Source organism: Hyperolius riggenbachi, chromosome 11, assembly GCF_040937935.1.
Source record: "Hyperolius riggenbachi isolate aHypRig1 chromosome 11, aHypRig1.pri, whole genome shotgun sequence".
In the NCBI taxonomy this organism is placed as follows: Eukaryota; Metazoa; Chordata; class Amphibia; order Anura; family Hyperoliidae; genus Hyperolius; species Hyperolius riggenbachi.
In genome coordinates, this window is record NC_090656.1 from 184,221,930 (window position 1) to 184,242,657 (window position 20,728).

General features: G+C 46.3%; 1 protein-coding gene across 2 annotated transcripts in view; it reads left to right on the forward strand.

Annotated features, from left to right (window-relative positions):
• The window catches only part of LOC137537689 (heat shock factor protein 4-like), a 180,870-nt gene that overhangs the window by 114,602 nt on the left and 45,540 nt on the right, over nt 1-20,728 (forward strand). For both annotated transcript variants that reach the window (XM_068259620.1, XM_068259619.1), the window contains exons 6-7: nt 16,702-16,766; nt 20,358-20,457. In XM_068259620.1, coding sequence (XP_068115721.1) covers nt 16,702-16,766; nt 20,358-20,457 — 165 coding nt within the window. The remainder of the gene's footprint in view (nt 1-16,701; nt 16,767-20,357; nt 20,458-20,728) is intronic.

Here is a 20,728-nt window from a genome sequence, read left to right on the forward strand (position 1 = left end):
CTGCTTATTGCAGTTTATTGTATACACCTATCCACTCCTATGTATTGCTAAGACAAGGTATAAGCATATGTAAACGCTTTGCCTGTAGAATTCATAGTACATTTTAACATCTCCGTGTTGAAACAGATTGAATTATCCCAACATGGTAGCTACAGCTCAATTGTGAACGATGCATGTGAAAGCTTGCGCATTTTGTTGTTGATGTATTTCGTTGTTATGGGAAACCTCATATGAATAAAATTGAAACATTTACACTTACCAGTGTGACCCACTCTCCCACCACTCTCCCACAAGACAACAATGTGACCCTCTCCACCAGCCACCAGTGGGACCCACTCTCCTACCTATCCCAACAGCGTGAGCCACCAGCATGAACCACCCTCCCCACCAGCCACCAGCGTCACCCAACCTGCCACCAGCATTTCCCACCCTGCCACCAGCATTTCCCACTTGCATTTCCCAATCACCGCAGTGGCGTTTCCCACCCACCTCCACTAGCGTTTCTCCCACCCCACCGTTTATCCCTTCCTCCCACCTATCCCACCAGCACATAGTGTTTTTCCCTTCCTCCCTTGTACCCCACCAGCACCCAGTGTTTACACCGTCCTCCCTTCCACCCCATCTGCACCCAGCGTTTATCCCTTCCTCCCACCAACACCTAGTGTTTATCTTTTCCTGTCTTGAAACCCACCGGCACCCAACGTTTATGCTTTCCTTACTCCCACCCCACCTGCACCCAGCGTTTATCCCTTCCTCCCTCCTACCCCATCTGCACCCAGCATTTATCCATCCCACCAGCACACAGCGGGGGAGGTGCATTTATGTCTGAGGTAACATTTGCTGTATTTCATGTATGTGGAGTAATATGTGCATTTCACATGTGTCAGTGGTAACGGTTTCTGCATTTGACATTTGGGGTGAACGTTTCTGCATTTCATATTTGTGGTAATAGTTTCTGCACTTGACTTTGGGGTAATTGTTTCTGCATTTGACATTTTGAGTAATGGTTTCTGCATTTGACATCTGGGGTAATGGTTTCTGCATTTGACATCTAGGGTAATGGTTTCTGCATTTTATATGTGGCGTAGTGTTTGTATTATAATTTACGTCTTGCTAGTACTGAGTTGTAACCCTTTTTGCTTTCAGAACTGCCTTCATTCTTCATGGCACCAAGATTTTGGTCATATTAACATAATAGCTTCACACAATTTCTGTGGATTTATCATGTGCACGTATTTGATGTGAGACCACCACATCATGGGGGAAACGCTGCATTGTTGTGTGTGTTTTTTTTGTGTGGGGGAAATGCTGCCTTATATAATGTGTGTTTTTTGGGGAAAACGTCTAATTAGCTTCACTAAGGGGTCACTTTGTCTAACTGTGTTTTGGGAAAAAAACTCAGGGCCCTTTTGAGTTAAAGTGTTACAGTACAGTTGGCTACACCCACGTTAGGGCTAGTGTTGGGCGAACAGTGTTCGCCACTGTTCGGGTTCTGCAGAACATCACCCTGTTCGGGTGATGTTCGAGTTCGGCCGAACACCTGACGGTGCTCGGCCAAACCGTTCGGCCACATGGCCGAACTAAGAGCGCATGGCCGAACGTTCCCCGAACGTTCGGCTAGCGCTGTGATTGGCCGAACGGGTCACGTGGTTCGGACCCGAACGCGCTCTGATTGGCCGAACGGTCACGCGGTTCGGGTAAATAAATACCCGAACCACGTCATATCTCCGCCATTTCTCTGTGGGTTTAGCTTTGGGTAGGCAGGCAGGGTAGTTCGCTCTCCAGCCACGCTAGCCAGGGTCCCCCCCAGTCATTGTGTGTCGCTGCTGGGAACAGTAGTACACCGCTCGCTCAGCCACACTATATATATAGCATTGTTTACTGCCACTGTGTACCTCGCTCAGCCACGCTATATATAGCATTGTGTTTTCTGACACTCTGTGTACATGGCTTAGCCTGGCTATATAGCATTGTGTGTACTGACACTGTGCACCTCGCTCAGCCACGCTATATATAGCATTGTGTTTTCTGACACTCTGTGTACACGGCTTAGCCTGACTATATAGCATTGTGTGTACTGCCACTGTGCACCTCGCTCAGCCAGACTATATACCATTGTTTACTGACACTCTGTGTACACCGCTCAGCCAGACTATATACCATTGTTTACTGACACTCTGTGTACACCGCTCAGCCAGACTATATACCATTGTTTACTGACACTCTGTGTACACCGCTCAGCCAGACTATATACCATTGTTTACTGACACTCTGTGTACACCGCTCAGCCAGACTATATACCATTGTTTACTGACACTCTGTGTACACCACTCAGCCAGACTATATACCATTGTTTACTGACACTCTGTGTACACCGCTCAGCCAGATTATATAGCATTGTTTACTGACACTCTGTGTACACCGCTCAGCCAGACTATATTGCATTGTTTACTGACACTCTGTGTACACCGCTCAGCCAGACTATATACCATTGTTTACTGACACTCTGTGTACACCGCTCAGCCAGACTATATACCATTCAAACAGTGAAGAGGCGGCACACAAAAGGCTTGCTATTTAAAGCATATATTGATGGAGCAACACTACATGTTACGAACCATCACGGTTCTTCATCAGGTGTAAAATGAAACCAAATGCAGTCCACACATTTATACGAATTCAAAACCACACCCCTTAGCTCCGGGGCGTGGTGATCTTAACTAGACACTGGCCACACCTAGCTGTCACAATTACATTCTATCTACATTTACAACTTCTCTGATAGAGAAATCGATCAAAGATTAACATTGTTACAAATTATCATACTCCCTATACTTCTAAACACAATACCACATTAGGGGAACTCCAAAATATGGCTACCCCATCTAATAAACAATTTAACTGACCGTAATCCCAGGGCACTCCACTAGGGCTACCCGTAAACTCCGACCTAAAAAAGAAAGGCAAAGGTTGTAACTGTAGTCACTACCACTAGATTCCATAATCAGTGGCGTACCTAGGGCATTTGACACCCGGTGCTGGGTATTAAAAAGACACCCCCCCCCCCCCCATTAAAAAAAAAAAAACACAGCAAATGTGGCATGCTAAACGTGACACGGCGGGTAATGCCAGGTGTAGGCTCGCTCCCCCCCCTAAAGTTGTCCTTAGTATAGTATAGTGGCACCAGTATAGCTAACAAAAAATGGGTGCGGTTATAACATGCGGCGCGCATTGCGCGCCGCGGCGAAAAATGGGCGTGGCCATGACCGGATGAGGGCAGAGCTAACTAATTTAAAGTGAACCCGGGATAAGAGTGATATGGAGGCTGCCATATTCATTTTCTTTTAAACAATAGGCAGCCCTGCTGATCTATTTGGCTGCAGTAGTGAACTGAATTACACCAGAAACAAGCATGCAGCTAATCTTGTCAGTTCTGACAATATTGTCAGAAGCCCCTGACCTGCTGCTTGCTTATTCAGGGTCTATGGTTTAAAGAATTAGATGCAGAGGACCAGCACAGCAGCCAGGCAGCTGGTATTGCTTAAAAGGAGATAAATATTGCAGCCCAATATTATTCTCACCTCGGGTTCCCCTTAAAAGTGCAACACAAAGACAGTGGGCCTTTCCCCAGAAAATTCACATAATTGTTCAGGTTTTCTCAAGAAAATACACGTAATGTGAACAGATTTGACCAGAAAATAGTTCAATCATGTCGGCAGATTTGCCCAAAAAACACGTTCAATCATGTCGGCAGATTTGCCCAAAAAACACGTTCAATCATGTCGGCAGATTTGCCCAGAAAATACATGCAATCATGTCGGCAGATTTGCCCAGAAAATACATGCAATCATGTCGGCAGATTTGCCCAGAAAATACATGCAATCATGTCGGCAGATTTGCCCAGAAAATACATGCAATCATGTCGGCAGATTTGCCCAGAAAATACATGCAATCATGTCGGCAGATTTGCCCAGAAAATATATGCAATCATGTCGGCAGATTTGCCCAAAAAACACGTTCAATCATGTCGGCAGATTTGCCCAAAAAACACGTTCAATCATGTCGGCAGATTTGCCCAAAAAACACGTTCAATCATGTCGGCAGATTTGCCCAGAAAATACATGTAATCATGTCGGCAGATTTGCCCAGAAAATACATGCAATCATGTCGGCAGATTTGCCCAGAAAATACATGCAATCATGTCGGCAGATTTGCCCAGAAAATACATGCAATCATGTCGGCAGATTTGCCCAGAAAATACATGCAATCATGTCGGCAGATTTGCCCAGAAAATACATGCAATCATGTCGGCAGATTTGCCCAGAAAATACATGCAATCATGTCGGCAGATTTGCCCAGAAAATATATGCAATCATGTGGCAACCTGGCCAGAAAACACTTCAATCATGTAGCAGACCTGGCCAGAACAGTCGATACACCTGCTAATATAAATTAAATAAAAATTTACTCACCTGAAGCAGCAGCAGACCTCCTGTCCCGGCCTCCGTCCGGCGCGCAGCTCTCACGATCCTCTGCAGCCAGCAACTGAAACTCCCGCGGTGAGAGCAGGGCTACGGGAAAATGGCGCCCGAAGCCCTGCATTGCAGACTCAGTCTCCAGAGCAGGGCTTCGGACGCCATTTTACTGTAGCCCTGCTCTGCCGCTGTTGGAGCTGCGGGCTGCTGCTGTCAGTGAACTGACACAGCGTCTATTAGACGCCGAAAATCAGTTCACGCTGGGGGTGCTTGGACAATATTAGGGGGTGCTTCAGCACCCAAACCACCCCCCTGGCACCGCCACTGCCCCAGTATAGCTAGTATAGTTGCCCCAGTATAGCATAGTGGCCCCAGTATAGTTTAGTGTAGCATAGTGGCCCCAGTGTAGCATAGTGGTCCCAGTGTAGCATAGGTGCCCCCAGTGTAGCATAGTGGCCCCCAGTGTAGCATAGTGGCCCCCAGTGTAGCATAGTGGCCCCCAGTGTAGCATAGTGGCCCCCAGTGTAGCATAGTGGCCCCCAGTGTAGCATAGTGGCCCCCAGTGTAGCATAGGTGCCCCCAGTGTAGCATAGTGGCCCCCAGTGTAGCATAGTGGCCCCCAGTGTAGCATAGTGGCCCCCAGTGTAGCATGGTGGCCCCCAGTGTAGCATGGTGGCCCCCAGTGTAGCATAGTGGCCCCCAGTGTAGCATAGTGGCCGCCAGTGTAGCATAGGTGCCCCCAGTGTAGCATAGTGGCCCCCAGTGTAGCATAGTGGCCCCCAGTGTAGCATAGGTGCCCCCAGTGTAGCATAGTGGCCCCCGGTATGAGGGAAGCTTGGAAGGTGGGGTGGCGGGGTCCCCTCCTTCCGGCGCTTCCCCCTCCTAATTAGCAGCAGCCAGCAGCTTAGCGAAGCGGGCGGGGAGGACTTACTCACCTGCTCCAGGCGATGGCGCATAACGTCATCCTCACGTGACGCTGGTCTCTCTGTCGCTCACTGTGCTTCCGCAAATCAGGAAGCACAGTGGGCGGTGGAGAAGGTGGAGACCAGCGTCAGGTGACGATGACGCTATTTGCCATCGCCTGGAACGCAGGAAGTAGGTGAGTAAGTCTTCTCCGCCCGCTCCTGCCCGCTCATCAAGCTGCTGCTAATTAGGAGGGTGAAGCGCCAGAAGGAGGGGACCCAGGTGAGGGAGGTGGGGGGTCCGGCCCCCCTCCCCGCCGCTTTCCCCGCCACCCCTCCTTTCCGGGTTGCTTTCCCCCTCCTGTCCGGCCGGCACAGGCCTCTGTGGGGGCCTTGATGACACCCCCTGGGGCGCCCGACACCCGGTGCGGGGCGCCCCATGCCGCCCTATGGTAGGAACGCCACTGTCCATAATACATTGCACCGCTAACGTTACCTGGCCTAATTGAAAAATGGCAATAAAAAGCACCTTAAACGGCACAGCAAAAATCACAGTTACTATAAATGCTATGCAAAATGCTAACTAACTGCTATAGAAATGCTACCATAATGCCATAGAGCAGCCAAAAAAATGCTGAAAAAAAGCTGAAAAAAATGCTGCCATACTGCTATAAACAGCTGTGCAATAATGCTATATGCATGCTCTGCGAAATGCTAAATAACCGCTGTGAAAATGCTGCCATAATGCCATAAAGCAGCTAAAAAATGCTGGAAAGATGCTAAAAAAATGCTGAAAAAATGCTACCATACTGCTAAACAGCTGTGCAAAAATGCTGTATAAATGCTCAGCAAAATACTAAATTACTGCAGTTATTTAGTATTTTGCTGAGCATTTATATAGCATTTTTGCACGGCTGTTTCATAGCAGTATGTTAGCATCTTTTCAGCATTTTGCCAGCATTTTTTCAGCTGCTTTATGATATTATGGCAGTATTTTTACAGCAGTTATTTAGCATTTTGCAGAGCATTTATACAGCATTTTTGCACAGCTGTTTAGCAGTATGGTAGCATTTTTTCAGCATTTTTTTAGCATCTTTACAGCATTTTTTAGCTGCTTTATGGCATTATGGCAGCATTTTCACAGCGGTTATTTAGCATTTCGCAGAGCATGCATATAGCATTATTGCACAGCTGTTTATAGCAGTATGGCAGCATTTTTTTCAGCTTTTTTCAGCATTTTTTCGGCTGCTCTATGGCATTATGGTAGCATTTCTATAGCAGTTAGTTAGCATTTTGCAGAGCATTTATAGTAACTGTGATTTTTGCTGTGCCGTTTAAGGTGCTTTTTATTGCCATTTTTCAATTAGGCCAGGTAACGTTAGCGGTGCAATGTATTATGGAATCTAGTGGTAGTGACTACAGTTACAACCTTTGCCTTTCTTTTTTAGGTCGGAGTTTACGGGTAGCCCTAGTGGAGTGCCCTGGGATTACGGTCAGTTAAATTGTTTATTAGATGGGGTAGCCATATTTTGGAGTTCCCCTAATGTGGTATTGTGTTTAGAAGTATAGGGAGTATGATAATTTGTAACAATGTTAATCTTTGATCGATTTCTCTATCAGAGAAGTTGTAAATGTAGATAGAATGTAATTGTGACAGCTAGGTGTGGCCAGTGTCTAGTTAAGATCACCACGCCCCGGAGCTAAGGGGTGTGGTTTTGAATTCGTATAAATGTGTGGACTGCATTTGGTTTCATTTTACACCTGATGAAGAACCGTGATGGTTCGTAACATGTAGTGTTGCTCCATCAATATATGCTTTAAATAGCAAGCCTTTTGTGTGCCGCCTCTTCACTGTTTGCATGATTCTACCCTCAGGTGGGTGACCTGAGTGAGGCGTAGCACCTGCAGTTCAAGGATTAATTTTCCTGAAGGGGTTCCAGGACCGTGGCCAAGTTCACAGACTATATACCATTGTTTACTGCCACTCTGATTCTGCTGGGAACAGTAGTACACCGCTCGCTCAGCCAGACTATATAGCATTGTGTTTACTGCCACTCTGTGTACACCGCTCAGCCACACTATATAGCATTGCGTACTCTGCCAGTCAGTGTGTATATTGCTGGGATCAGTAATACTCCACTCACCGTCGCCCACTATATGAGCTCAACATGAGTTCCCCAGAGACCTCCGCTGTGAGCAGCACTCCCAACAACAGCAACAGCCAACGCCCCACGCAAGCTATAACATCCACCCCAGCAGCCAGTGGTCAGCAGCAGCCCTCCCCGGAGGAGAACGTTGTGTCCGTCGCCAGAGCGATTAATGAGGGCTGCCATTGAGGAGATGATGGGGCCTGATGTGGAGGAGGAGGTCTGGCTCAGGCCAGCATCCCAAGTTAATGTTGAGGACGATGAGGGGTCTGTGTCTGGGGATGTTGGGGTGGCAGAGGTGGTGGGTGGGTCAGACTCAGGAGAAGAGTTGTATGATGAGGATGATGATCGGGACCATCTGTATGTGCCTCAGAGTCCGACCCAGGAAAACATGTTGTATCGTGTGTTTAGGTACTAAAATCTGCGTTCCCTCCCAGTAGTGTTGGGCGAACAGTGTTTGCCACTGTTCGGGTTCTGCAGAACATCACCCTGTTCGGGGTGACTATATAGCAGACTATATAGCATTGTGTTTAATGCCACTCTGTGTACACGGCTCAGCCACACTATATAGCATTGTGTTTACTTCCACTCTGTGTCTGCTGGGAACAGTAGTACACCGCTCACCCGCCACTGTATAGCATTGTGCTCTGTGTCGCTGCTGACAATAGTGGTACACCGCTCACCCACCACTGTATAGCATTTCTGTACTGCCACTGTACTGCTGCCAGTCAGCGTGTACTTTAAGGATAAGTGAAATGAGGAAGAAATCCGGTGAAAGAGGGAGGGGCAAGGGAAGAGGTGTTTCCCCTGACGGTTCACGTACAGGCCACAGGGGAGCACCCAAGAAAACCCACTCAATACCGCCCATGTTGTCCAGGACAACAACCCTCACAGATCCAAAAGAACAGGACCAGATAATTACTTGGATGACCTCTCAAGCGTCCAGCAGTGGGTTAAGCAGCACCAGCACATCACGCACGAGGTCCGAGTCCTCAGCCAGTTACAAGGAGCCAGTGGGCACAAAGCTGACACAACCGGCAGCGACACCACGCACACAACTGCCAGATAACCAGACGACGTTGGAGTGAGCTGCGCAGAGGTTGTTCTGGGGAGCTCTACTCCACGGCGGCGGCCCCCCACAATGACATATGACGAGTTTGAGGAGATGGAAGAGGAGGGTATGGACAATGTGGACATAGACCCAGATTTTGTTTGTGAACGAGAACATCGCCGTCGTAGCAGCAGCACAGATGAGTCTGTTGAGGAACCCACTGCTGCACGAGTTCGCCTTGTGCCACAAGGTAGGCGGCGCGCAATTTCAGGCACCGCAAGCATGGAAGTTCAAGTGAGAGGCAAAAGAGGCGCAAACAGAAATCGCCAGCAAGGCAGGTGCTCCAAAGTCTGGGCTTTCTTTGAAGACTGCACTGAGGATGTTACCATGGCGATTTGCAAGGTGTGCAAGACCCGCCTGAGCAGGGGGAAAAGTATTAACAACCTCTCCACCACCAGCATGAGCCGCCACATTCTATCCAAACATCCCACTCTGTGGGCAAACGCGGCAGGACAGGGTACCACCAGCAACACTGCCTCCCTTGGGTTCACCAGACTCACCACCAGACCCGCCTCAGCAGCAGCAGTAGCCCAGCCATTGCGTGGTTCACAACATTCACAAACATCAGACGATGCTGACACTGTCACTTTCCGGACTAGTGCTCTTGAGGTCTCCCAGTGTTCATCAAACACAACAACCAACAGCCCTTCGGTGTGCAGCCCTACGGTTGAGTTGTCTGTCTCTGAGATGTTTGAGCGCAAGAGGAAATTGCCAGCAAATGACCCCCGGGCCGTGGCAGTAACAGCCAGCCAGCATAGCCAAGGTTCTGGCCTGCGAAATGCTGCCATATCGAGTGGTGGAGACAAACAGCTTCAAGGGCATGATGTCAGTGGCCATCCCACGTTACGTGGTTCCCAGCCGCTACCACTTTGCGCGCTCTGCAGTGCCTGAGTTGCATGAGCACGTGGTCAGCTAAATAACGCGAAGCTTGAAGAATGCCGTTGCCTGCAAGGTTCTCCTCACCACTGACACCTGGACGAGTGCGTTCGGCCAGGGTCGATACATCTCCCTTACCGCGCACTGGGTGAACCTTGTGGAGCCTGGCAGCGATTCCTCACCTGCTACGGCGCGGGTGTTGCCCACGCCGCAAACAGCTGCACCGCCGTCCCTCCCACTGGATAACAACAGCAGCACCTACCTCTCTGACTCCTTCTCCTCCAACGCATTTCAAAGCTGTACCTCATCCGGAAACGCTAACCCAGCACCAGCAGCAGTAGGATCGTGGAAGCAGTGCAGCACAGCTGTTGGCATGCGTCAGCAAGCGTTGCTGAAGCTGATCTGCCTTGGGAATAAGCAGCACACAGGGGAGGAAATTTGGAGGGGAATAAAGGAACAGACGGATTTGTGGCTGGCACCGCTGGACCTGAAACCGGGCATGAAGCTAGACACCTGGCACGAACTGGCAATGTACGCAATAGAGGCGCTGGCTTGCCCGGCAGCCAGAGTTATGTCGGAACGCTGTTTTAGTGCTGCCGGAGGCATTGTCACAGATCGGCGTATCCGCCTCTCCACAGAAAATGCAGACCGTCTGACTCAAATTAAAATGAATCAATCCTGGATTGGAAACGACTACGCAACACTCCAGGACCCCAACCAAGTAACATGACCAATGAACATCTGGGATGGTTTAGCGTTTCCGGTCCCTGTTTATTGAACCTCTCATCTGTATTACATTTATGACTGCATGGCGGCAAAAAGCATTGCTGCTATATCCGCACGCTTTTTGTCCTCATGCAAGGCCTGGGTTGTTGTGTCTCAAAAAGCATGGCCTTCTTCTCCTCCTGCGCCTGCTCCTGTTCCATCACGTGTGCTGCTGCTGCTGGGTTAGCGTTGCCGCCCGGTCCCTGTTTATTGAACCTCTTATCTTTATTACATTTATGACTGCATGCATGGCAGTAAAAAGCATGCTATCCGCACGCTTTTTGTCCTCATGCAAGGCCTGGGTTGTTGTGTCTCACAAAGCGTGGCCTTCTCCTCCTGCGCCTCCTCCTGTTCCATCACGTGTGCTGCTGCTGCTGCTGCTGGGTTAGCGTTGTCGGTCCCTGTTTATGGAACCTCTTATCTTTATTACATTTATGACTGCATGGCGGTACAAAGCATGCTATCCGCACGCTTCTTGTCCTCATGCAAGGCCTGGGTTGTTGTGTCTCACAAAGCGTGGCCTTCTCCTCCTGCGCCTCCTCCTGTTCCATCACGTCTGCTGCTGCTGGGTTAGCGTTGCCGCGTGGTCCCTGTTTATTGAACCACTTATCTTTATTACATTTATGACTGCATGGCGGTACAAAGCATGCTATCCGCACGCTTCTTGTCCTCATGCAAGGCCTGGGTTGTTGTGTCTCACAAAGCGTGGCCTTCTCCTCCTGCGCCTCCTCCTGTTCCATCACGTCTGCTGCTGCTGGGTTAGCGTTGCCGCGTGGTCCCTGTTTATTGAACCACTTATCTTTATTACATTTATGACTGCATGGCGGTACAAAGCATGCTATCCGCACGCTTCTTGTCCTCATGCAAGGCCTGGGTTGTTGTGTCTCAAAGCGTGGCCTTCTCCTCCTGCGCCACCCTCCTCCTGTTCCATCACGTGTGCTGCTGCTGGGTTAGCGTTACCGGTCCCTTTTCCTGGAACCTCTTATATGTATTACATTTATGACTGCATGCTGACAAAAAGCATGTTACCTGTGCAAAGAAAACAGACATTTCCCGCATTTAAAAGACAGTTTTCCCTTTGAAACTTTAAAATCGATTTTCTCAAAAACTATAAGCTCTTTTTGCTAATTTTTTTTCCCTCTTGTACCCACTCCCAAGGTGCACATACCCTGTAAATTTGGGGTATGTAGCATGTAAGGAGGCTTTACAAAGCACAAAAGTTCGGGTCCCCATTGACTTCCATTATGTTCAGAGTTCGGGTCGAACACCCGAACATCGCGGCCATGTTCGGCCTGTTCGGCCCGAACCCGAACATCTAGATGTTCGCCCAACACTAGTTAGGGCCATGCCCATTTTCCGGCACCCTTGTTTTGGACATGCCCATTTTTCGCTGCACTCTACGTTTTAGCCACAGGGCTATTGTTACGCTCTTGCTCACATGCACAAGGAATGTTACCCACAGGAATCAGGACTTGATCCTTCAAGCCACAGTTTGGGGGCGAGTGCTGTGCTGACATGTCAAGAGGCTACAGTCTTGAGACACATTTTGCTGCGATGGACAGGGAAAGTGAGGAGCACAGTGCACTCGGTTAAGATGATCTGGCACTCTGGATCTCTCAGTGACATATCAGGAAGGCTGTACACATGCTAAATTCTCGGCAGAGATTGCCTGAAAAGACATCCCAGATGAGAACCCTCTAGGGTGTACGTGACACCACAGGCATTACAGAGGGCATATTGGTGGTGGTGGTGGGGGGGGGCTTACTGACCACAGTTGTAAGTGTTTGCATTTTGGGAGCGACAGTGGCTACCAAAGCAAATGGAGGCATCATTACTAAAGCACACTGACCGCCAATCAGTGGCGTAGCCAGAGAGCCATGGGCCCCAGTGCAAATTCTACACTTGGCTCCCCAATACTGAATGTATAATAATCACATGATGCCAACTAGAGTTCTCTTGAACCTCCGATTTTAGGTTCGTGAACTTAGAACGCGAACACGCGAAAAAAGTTTGCGAACCGGCGAACTTCGCGAACCGCCATAGACTTCAATGGGCAGGCGAACTTTCAAAACTACAAACACTATTTTTGGCCAAAAAAGTGATGAAAAAGATGTTTCAAGGGGTCTAACACCTGTAGGGGGGCATGGTGGAGTAGGATACATGCCAAAAGTCCCGGGGGAAAATCCGGATTTGACGCATAGCAGAGTTTAAGGGCAGAAATCACATTGCATTGCTAAATTGGAGGCCTAAAGTGCTTTAAAACATCTTGCATGTGTATACATCAATCAGGTAGTGTAATTAGTGTACTGCTTCACACTGACAGACTAAACTGCTGAGCCCTGGAATGATGGCACTTTGGTGGTGGCGTCAGCAGCTGACCATGAAGAGCATGTTGGCTGGCTGTCCATATGTGGCGATACATGCCGCTGGACACTTCCATGAGCTGTTTCTGATGACGAGCTCCCCCTGCTTCTTTCAGCAACTCGTTTCCTCCTACTCCTCTCTGACTCCCCCTCTGAACTGTCCCCCTGGTCATCATGTCTATTAGGATCCCATGTGACATCCATGGCAGTATCATCATCATCATTATCATAATCATCCTCCACAGCTTCGCTTGTATCAGACACCTCCAAAACTGCACCAACAACAGGTACTTCATCATCCTCACACCTTACGTCCATACTGGCGCCTAACTCAGACATATGAGGTGGTGGTGTAACATGCTTAGCACTGACATCTTGTAACAAGAATGGCTGTGAATCAGTTAATTCCCCACCAAATAACTCCTGCGAAGTGTCAAATTGGGTGGAATTGGTGCTAGTAGTAGCAGTGGTGGCTGCAGAGGAAGATATGTCACGGTTCCGTGCGGAAGCTGAGGAAGATGAGGTGTTCTGTGTTAAATAGTCAAGTACGTCCTGGCAATCTTGGGAGTTGATAGCACATGCCTTCTGAACACTGTGCTTTGGTCCAGGGCCGCACGAAATCACGCCACCTCGACCTCAAACAGACCTGTCGGGTGGCCTGCTTCTGGCTCAGCCTCTTGTTTTGTCCATATTTGGGGGGATGAAGTGAAAGGCATGCACTGACTTGACTAATACGATGTGCGGTTACACAGGTGCAGTGAAAAGGTTGCAGTGACTGCTGGCACAACAATGTGCGGGCACACCGTTGCAGTGAAAAGGTGACTGCTGGTACAACAATGTGCGGGTTACACAGGTGCAGTAAAAAGGTTGTAGTGACTGCTTTTACAACAATGTGCGGTCACACAGGTGCAGTGAAAAGGTGACTGCTGGTACAACAATGTGCGGTTACACAGGTGCAGTGAAAGGTATACACGGACTGGTATATAAAACAGCGTGCGATCACACAGATGCAGTGAAAGCTATACAGTGACTGCTATATAAAACAGCGTACGGTCACACAGTTGCAGTGAAAGGTATGCAGTGACTGGTATTACAAATGTGCAGCTGTCACACACACAGGTATAGTGAACAGGAATGCAGTGACTGATTGGGTGATATATGCAGTGACTGATTGGGTGATATATAAAACTGCGTGCTGTTACACAGGCGCGTGCTGTTAAATAGGTGCAGTGAAAGGTATGCACGGCACGGACTGGTATTACAAATGTGCAGCTGTCACACACACAGGTGCAGTGAAAAGTTAGGCACTGAAAGTACTGGGCCTGGCACAGTATAGCAATTAGCACGGGCCAGGCAGACAGGGCTGTATATGCAAATCAGTGGGCCACACAAAAAAGAAAAACACATCACAAGAACATTAACTCTGAAAATATCTGTTTTGGGGTGCTTTTTAGCAATAAGTATTAGCAAGGAGCAAGCTAACAAGCCTAACAAGAGCCTAACTAAGCTTTCCCTATGTCTCTACAGCAACCTCTCCCTTCTCTCACCATTACAGCAGCAGACAGAGTGAGATCATGACCGACGCTGCTGCCTTATATAAGGGGGGGGGGGGGGGGGGCTCCAGGAGGGAGTGCAGCCTTATTGGCGAACCAGCGATGTTCGTGCGAATAAGTTCGTGGCCGAACCGTTCGGAACAAACCCTGAAATAGGCTTTCCAAGGACAGCCTGAGGGAAAGGAATGGTTTGTTACTGATTAGCGCTATTCAAAGCACAAATAGAACTGAACATTACCACTACGGCACCAACAGAGAGCTAATGCAACCACTAGAAAAGGACCCATGTGATCCTCTCATGTCCAGGGGCCCTGGTGCAGTTGCAACCTCTACATTTCCTACTGCTTTTGTTTGTACAACGGAGCAGCATGTAAGTGACTTTATATGGCAGGTAGGATGAGTGGGAAAGACAATGCTCTCAGCCTGCACTCGACGGAGTTGATCTGGTCTGATTGCTGGCCGAGTATTGGCAGGCATCAGGCTGCTGTATACATGCTAGATTCTCAGCAGAGGCGGTTGTCATCATCCACCTCGGCAGAGTTCCATCTAGTGTGTGTACACAGCTTAACTCTCATTTTAAGCAGGGACAGATCTAGACCAAGTTGCGCCTGGGGCAAGGTCAGGTTTTGGCGCCTAAACTGCCATTCCCCATCCAGTTTTGGCGCCTAAAGGTCAGGTGTTGGCGCCTAAACTGCCATTCCCCATCCAGTTTTGGCACCTAAAGGTCAGGTTTTGGCACCTAAAGATCAGGTTTTGGCGCCTAAACTGCCATTCCCCATCCAAATTTTGCCGCCTTTTTAAGAATTCAACAAACTGCGCCTGGTGCAAGATACCCGCCTGCCCCCCCCCCCCTAGATCCGTCCCTGATTTTAAGTACCCTTGAACAATGGTGAAATCTTTCAATTAAAGCCCTAGGGCTAGATTACCTATGAACACATGTCCTGGTGCTGCTCATTGTCATTGGGCAACCCCACCAACCCCTGCTTCTGGTCTCTGGACTCTTGTCATTTTCATGTTCAGCGGAATCCTTCAGTCGAATATGAAAACAGAGAAACTCCCCCAGTGATGGCCTGAGGTTTGGAACTGCCAGGGTTTGGAGGTGGGAGAATTGCAACGGCAATGAACCGAGCGAGGGCACTCCTAAATAGGCTGGATAGTGTAATGGTTAAGGGCTCTGCCTCTGACAAGGGAGACCAGGGTTCAAATCCCGGCTCTGCCTGATCAGTAAGCCAGCACCTATTCAGCAGGAGACCTCAGGCAAGTCTCCCTAACACTGCTACTGCCTATAGAGCGCGTCCTAGTGGCTACAGCTCTGGCACTTTGAGTCCGCCAGGAGAAAAGCGCGGTAGAAGTGTTTGTTTGTTCTCTATCCCACCATGGGTTTTAATGTTTTACCCTTGTTTAGGAGTACTTTAAAACTAATTAGAACTCATAAGACACCTGTGGGGGAGACACTTTCGACTTCAGGGAATATCTAAAAGAGTCCAATATGTCAAGATATGTGTGAAAGCTGAACAGCAGTAAAAATTTGCTTGAGACAGTCAGATTTGAATCTATATAATAAGACAATTGGATTTCAGGAAAGTCCTATTTTGCAAGAGTATAGATACAGTTGCTTATCTCAAGCTTATTTTCACTTCATGTGTGTTTTAAACTTTATAAACTCTCTGCTTGACTTTAAGAACTCTGTGCAATATCTTCACAGAGCTTGTATGTTCTCCCCATGTCTATGTTGCTTTCCTCTGGGCACTACTGTTTCCTCCCACATCCCAAAAACATACAGATAAGTTAATTAGCTTCCCCTTAAAATTGTCTCTAGACTATGATGGATAGTCATATGACTAAGATAGGGATTTGATTGTGAGTCCCTCTGAGGGACAGTTAGTAACAAGACTATATATTCTGTGTAAAGTCCTGTGGAAGATGTTGGCGTTATATAAATTCTAAATAATAAAATTGTTTACAGAAAGTCTGAGAGAGTTCGCTTCTTAGTGTTAAAGAGAAACCATAAACAAGAATTCAACTTCATCTAAATCTGTAGCTGATACCCCCTTTCCCATGAGAAATAATTCCCACAGTGTGATGTCAGGGCCATGGTTCTGACATCACACTGTGGGAGCCTTGGGAGCCTTGTTGCATTGTGGGAAATAACAGCTGTTTACAGCTGTTTCCAGCTGCAAAAAAAAAAGCAACACCTCCTTCCACTGACATCACCTGCCAGCAGTATAAATGTCACCATGTGATAAATATCAGAATGTAAATCAGGGAGAGGAAAGATTTTACAATGGGCAAACACTGACTATATCATTTATACATAATTATTGTAAAAATTAGCGCTTTTTTTTATTACATTATTTTCACTGCAGTTCCTCTTTAACTAGTTCTGTGACAGATTTGTAAACTTCTTGATGAGGTAAACTGTGTTCTTCCTGTTGCGTGGTACATGATATGAAAGGTCATTCAGTTCTATAACTGTCACCTGATGCTGTTGTTTTTTTTTTCCTGACAGTTAATCCATATTCTGTTTGGGCAGCTGCCTGCAAGCCCCTCCAGCAGTGGGATGAAGAGAAAGATGTGAGTGCCCACAGGAGATCACCACCTCCACCCTGACAAAAAACTGCCCACCGAAAATCACAAGCTCAGCGAGGCCTCTGGGTGTGGGTCACCTGACCCGGTCACCCTGGTGATGGGCACTGAATGGACCTGCTGAGTCAGATCTGCTGACCGCTGGCTTTCAGAATTCTGTGTACAAAGTGCCCTATCAGCTCCTGGGACTATTGTGAGGGCAGAGAGAGGGAGAGAAAGAGGGACAAGCAATCCAGAAATACACAGCAAAGCATAATACCCTACATAGGAATGTAAGGGACATACAGTAGATACAGCAATGGAGGACAATGCTGTCATCATTAAAGGACCACTATCGAAAACATTGTGAAGTTTAATTAAATTGTACATTTCTCCTAGAGTAAAACACGTTATTTTTTGCCTCTGTTGCTGCCATTTACGGTAGTTAGTAAAATGACAGGTTTTGAACTAGTTCATCTCCTCATGCAGGATTCTCAGTGTTTTGTTTATTCTTTACAAAAGCACTCCCTGGAAATGATCTATACAAAGATGTCAGTCAGCTTCCCTACTCTTTGCGCACTATTTTGGCAGTTGCACTAAGCAACTGCTGTTTAGTAAGCACTTTTGTAAATAAAGAAATAACTGAGGATCCCAAATGAGGAGATGGATTAGTCCAAAACCTGTCAGATTATCACTACCTACTGTAAGTGACAGCGACATCGGAAAAATGTCATTTATACTATAGTTTAATCCGGAGCAAATGTACAATTTTATGTATGTGTTTGCACACTTTCATTCATTTAAAAGACACAACACATACATAGCAAACCATTTCCTAAAAATGTATTTTAAATGATATCCTCCAATTGAGTTGGAAATGGAATAATGGGGAGCCGTATTCTCCGGAGCACAGATGATGTCATGCCCAGCCAAACTAATATTCATTCTCCGTTAATAAATTCCCCAATTTATATGTTTCCATCACAAGGACTTTTGCAAACTATATTTCAGATTTGTTTTCTTGGATGAATCCACAGAGACATGTATAGCCATGCCACAGTCTTGTCTTGCTGTCATAGTACAATGCCTATTGGGTATGTCAGGTGTCAGTTTGCTGATTAGTACAGGTGACTACCCCAGAGTTGCAGTGCTTCCTACTTTGTGCAGTCAATCATTCATTCATAGAGAGGGGTGTTATTGGCGTGTTACTCGGCAGGTTGCACTTTAGTGAATGTAACAATATTCATCGATTTCATGGTTTGAAACTGCCATATGAGCTTACACAGACCCTTTCAGACATTCACAGGCTGCAAACTGATATGGAAAGATCATTGTATTAGTGCCAACAACTTCTGTAGCACTGTACATAGAACAAAGCAGACAACAGGGGGAGCATAGACACAACAGTAGTTCAACACATTGTACAATTAGAACAACCAGCAACACAAGTAAAGATAAATACAGTTGATGTGTAAGTCCAGACATTACCAATACTTGTACATTATATAATATAATATACAACACAAACACTTGGGGGAGGAACCTACCCATGTAAGCTTATACTCTAGATAAATGATTAGTACATTCATTTACAAAATGACCTTTGTTGTACTGATACATGTCATACCAATTTTTAATGAAGGTGAAGTTTCACTTTAACCCAAAGGAAAATACTTTAAACTAAAGTAGGCTTTAGATGGAAGCATGGGGAAATGTTAGAACCTCTGCCAAGTTTTTACTACTGTGTGTTTCCTGTCTCAGATGTATAGTCATAGGATTCCAATTGTAAACAGCAGTTTCAGGCTATTAGAAAATAGTAAAGTACTTAAGTACTAAGATAATAGCTTACTTAAAGTGGATCCGAGATGAACTTTTACTCATTGCATAATTGTGTTCCTTTCCTATTGTTTATAGAGCATTCCTCAAGCCAAATACTTTTTTGTTTTAATACTCTAATTCCCTATAAACTAAACAAGCCTCGCCCACAGTTTTTCAGAGAGCCTTGGCAGTAACAAGGGCTCATGGGAGCTCAGTCTGGGCAGGAGGAGGGGGAGGTATTACTAGCCAGAGATGTCAGAGGCAGAGGGGAGGAGGAGGGGGGATTAGGTTTTTTCACAGAAGATGCAGATAAGCCTGCCTCTGTGTAATGTTTACAAACAACATGGCTGCTGTCATTGTATCACAGGAAGAAATAATCATATTCTATTGAAGATGTTTGCAGCTAGATTTGCTGTGTAAACTAAACTTTAGATAAGATATATAGAAAAGTTACTTGTTATAGTTAGTTTTTCATCTTGGATCCGCTTTAAATAGTAAGGTGTTAAATAATAGTAAAGTAGTAAGGTCCATGGTGCTATGGGCTTTAGAGCCAATTCACAAGGATGCTAAACAGGCTGCGACATTCATCATCATTGTCCATTCAATTGAATGGAGTTCAGTAGCCACAGTAGCCACACATGATACAATTAAATGATCTGAGTTTACAGCAATTTGACAAAAACGATTGTTTTTCCTGAAAAACTGAAAGCTTTTTTTGTATCCAAGGAAGAAATCCATTTGCATTTCCTGGGGGATTTTTTTTCAATATAAGTTAATCAGGAGTGGTGTGTTTTTTCTGATCAATTTTTATGAAAAGTGAATGGTGTAGGGTAGAGTGTCCATTTCTTAATATATACACCCAAGCAATTTTCTCAGAGTTTTCAATAATTTTTTCCCCATAATTGGGAAAACATTGAACACGTGTGGTACATTGATCAGATTCTTTAAATGTTACAATCAATCAGAAAAAAATGAATGTAATCCTTGAATTGAAAATAAATTTTAAAAAACTGTATTGTGTTGGGCAACCTTTAAGGTGACCGCACACAATACAATTTTTTTATACTATTTTTCATTTTCAAAATCACAATCAATTTTTCTGGTTGATTTTAACGATCTGAAAAATCTGACTAATACAATGTATCAGCATGTTAAATTTTAACCCAATTATCAAAAAATGTAAAAAATGTAATGGAGACCACTGCAAAAAAAAGTCTAAATCAAGAGATTGAAAATGCTACATCATTACATTTTCAGATCGATCAGAAAAATCAGCCACTCCTGACTAACTTATATCGATAAAAATGGGAAGTTCGACCAGATTTCTTGTTCAGATTAAAAAAAAAACAACTTTTGATTTTTATGTACAACTGATCGTTTTTTATTGAATTTCCATAGAGTCAAATCTTTTTCTTTTTATTGTATCGCGCGTGTCTACTTTTAGGCTGCATAAAACTTGGGATTTCTGTCAACCAGCACGGATCTGCAGTGACACAGTCAACATCACAGGTCATGGACCATATCACTGCAGATACCACATGATTGGTAGGGCTAAATTCCAACTCCTGGGAAGATGGAGAAAGGACATCAAGCTGTTGGCACTGAAACATTGGAGACCTGTACTCCCTACAGCAAAGGTTTAGCAGAAACCGTTTTGATGTAATTTTTATGCTCACGGGAAGGTGTGAGAGAAGAGCCTTAGATAGTCCCGTTGTTGTATCCAGTCACTTGATTGTACTTTTCATAGAATAGCTGGAATTCAACATTTCTATTTCTCTGTAGACCCCTCATGTTGGATGATGGAAACTCCGCTATGCCACTCTCTAAATTCAGCAGACACCTCCCAGTGGACTCCCTGCAAGACCCGTATTACATACAATCGGTGAGTTCGTTTTTGGTACTCCTGATACCAAGGTAGACGTCACATTTCAATTTGCATTTATTTAAATGTTAAATTGGTTGTAAGAACGGAGGAGACCCAATGCAGCACTGGAGCAGGTAAATATTATACTGCTCCCTGCGCTACTGTGCGCAAGGGGGAGGAGAAGTGGTCCCCCATAGACTCGCCACCATTGCGAGGGTCACAAGACTATAGTTAGGCTTATGATCCTGTACACAGCTAGAGTGTTGGCAAAACCCAGGAGGATCATCTT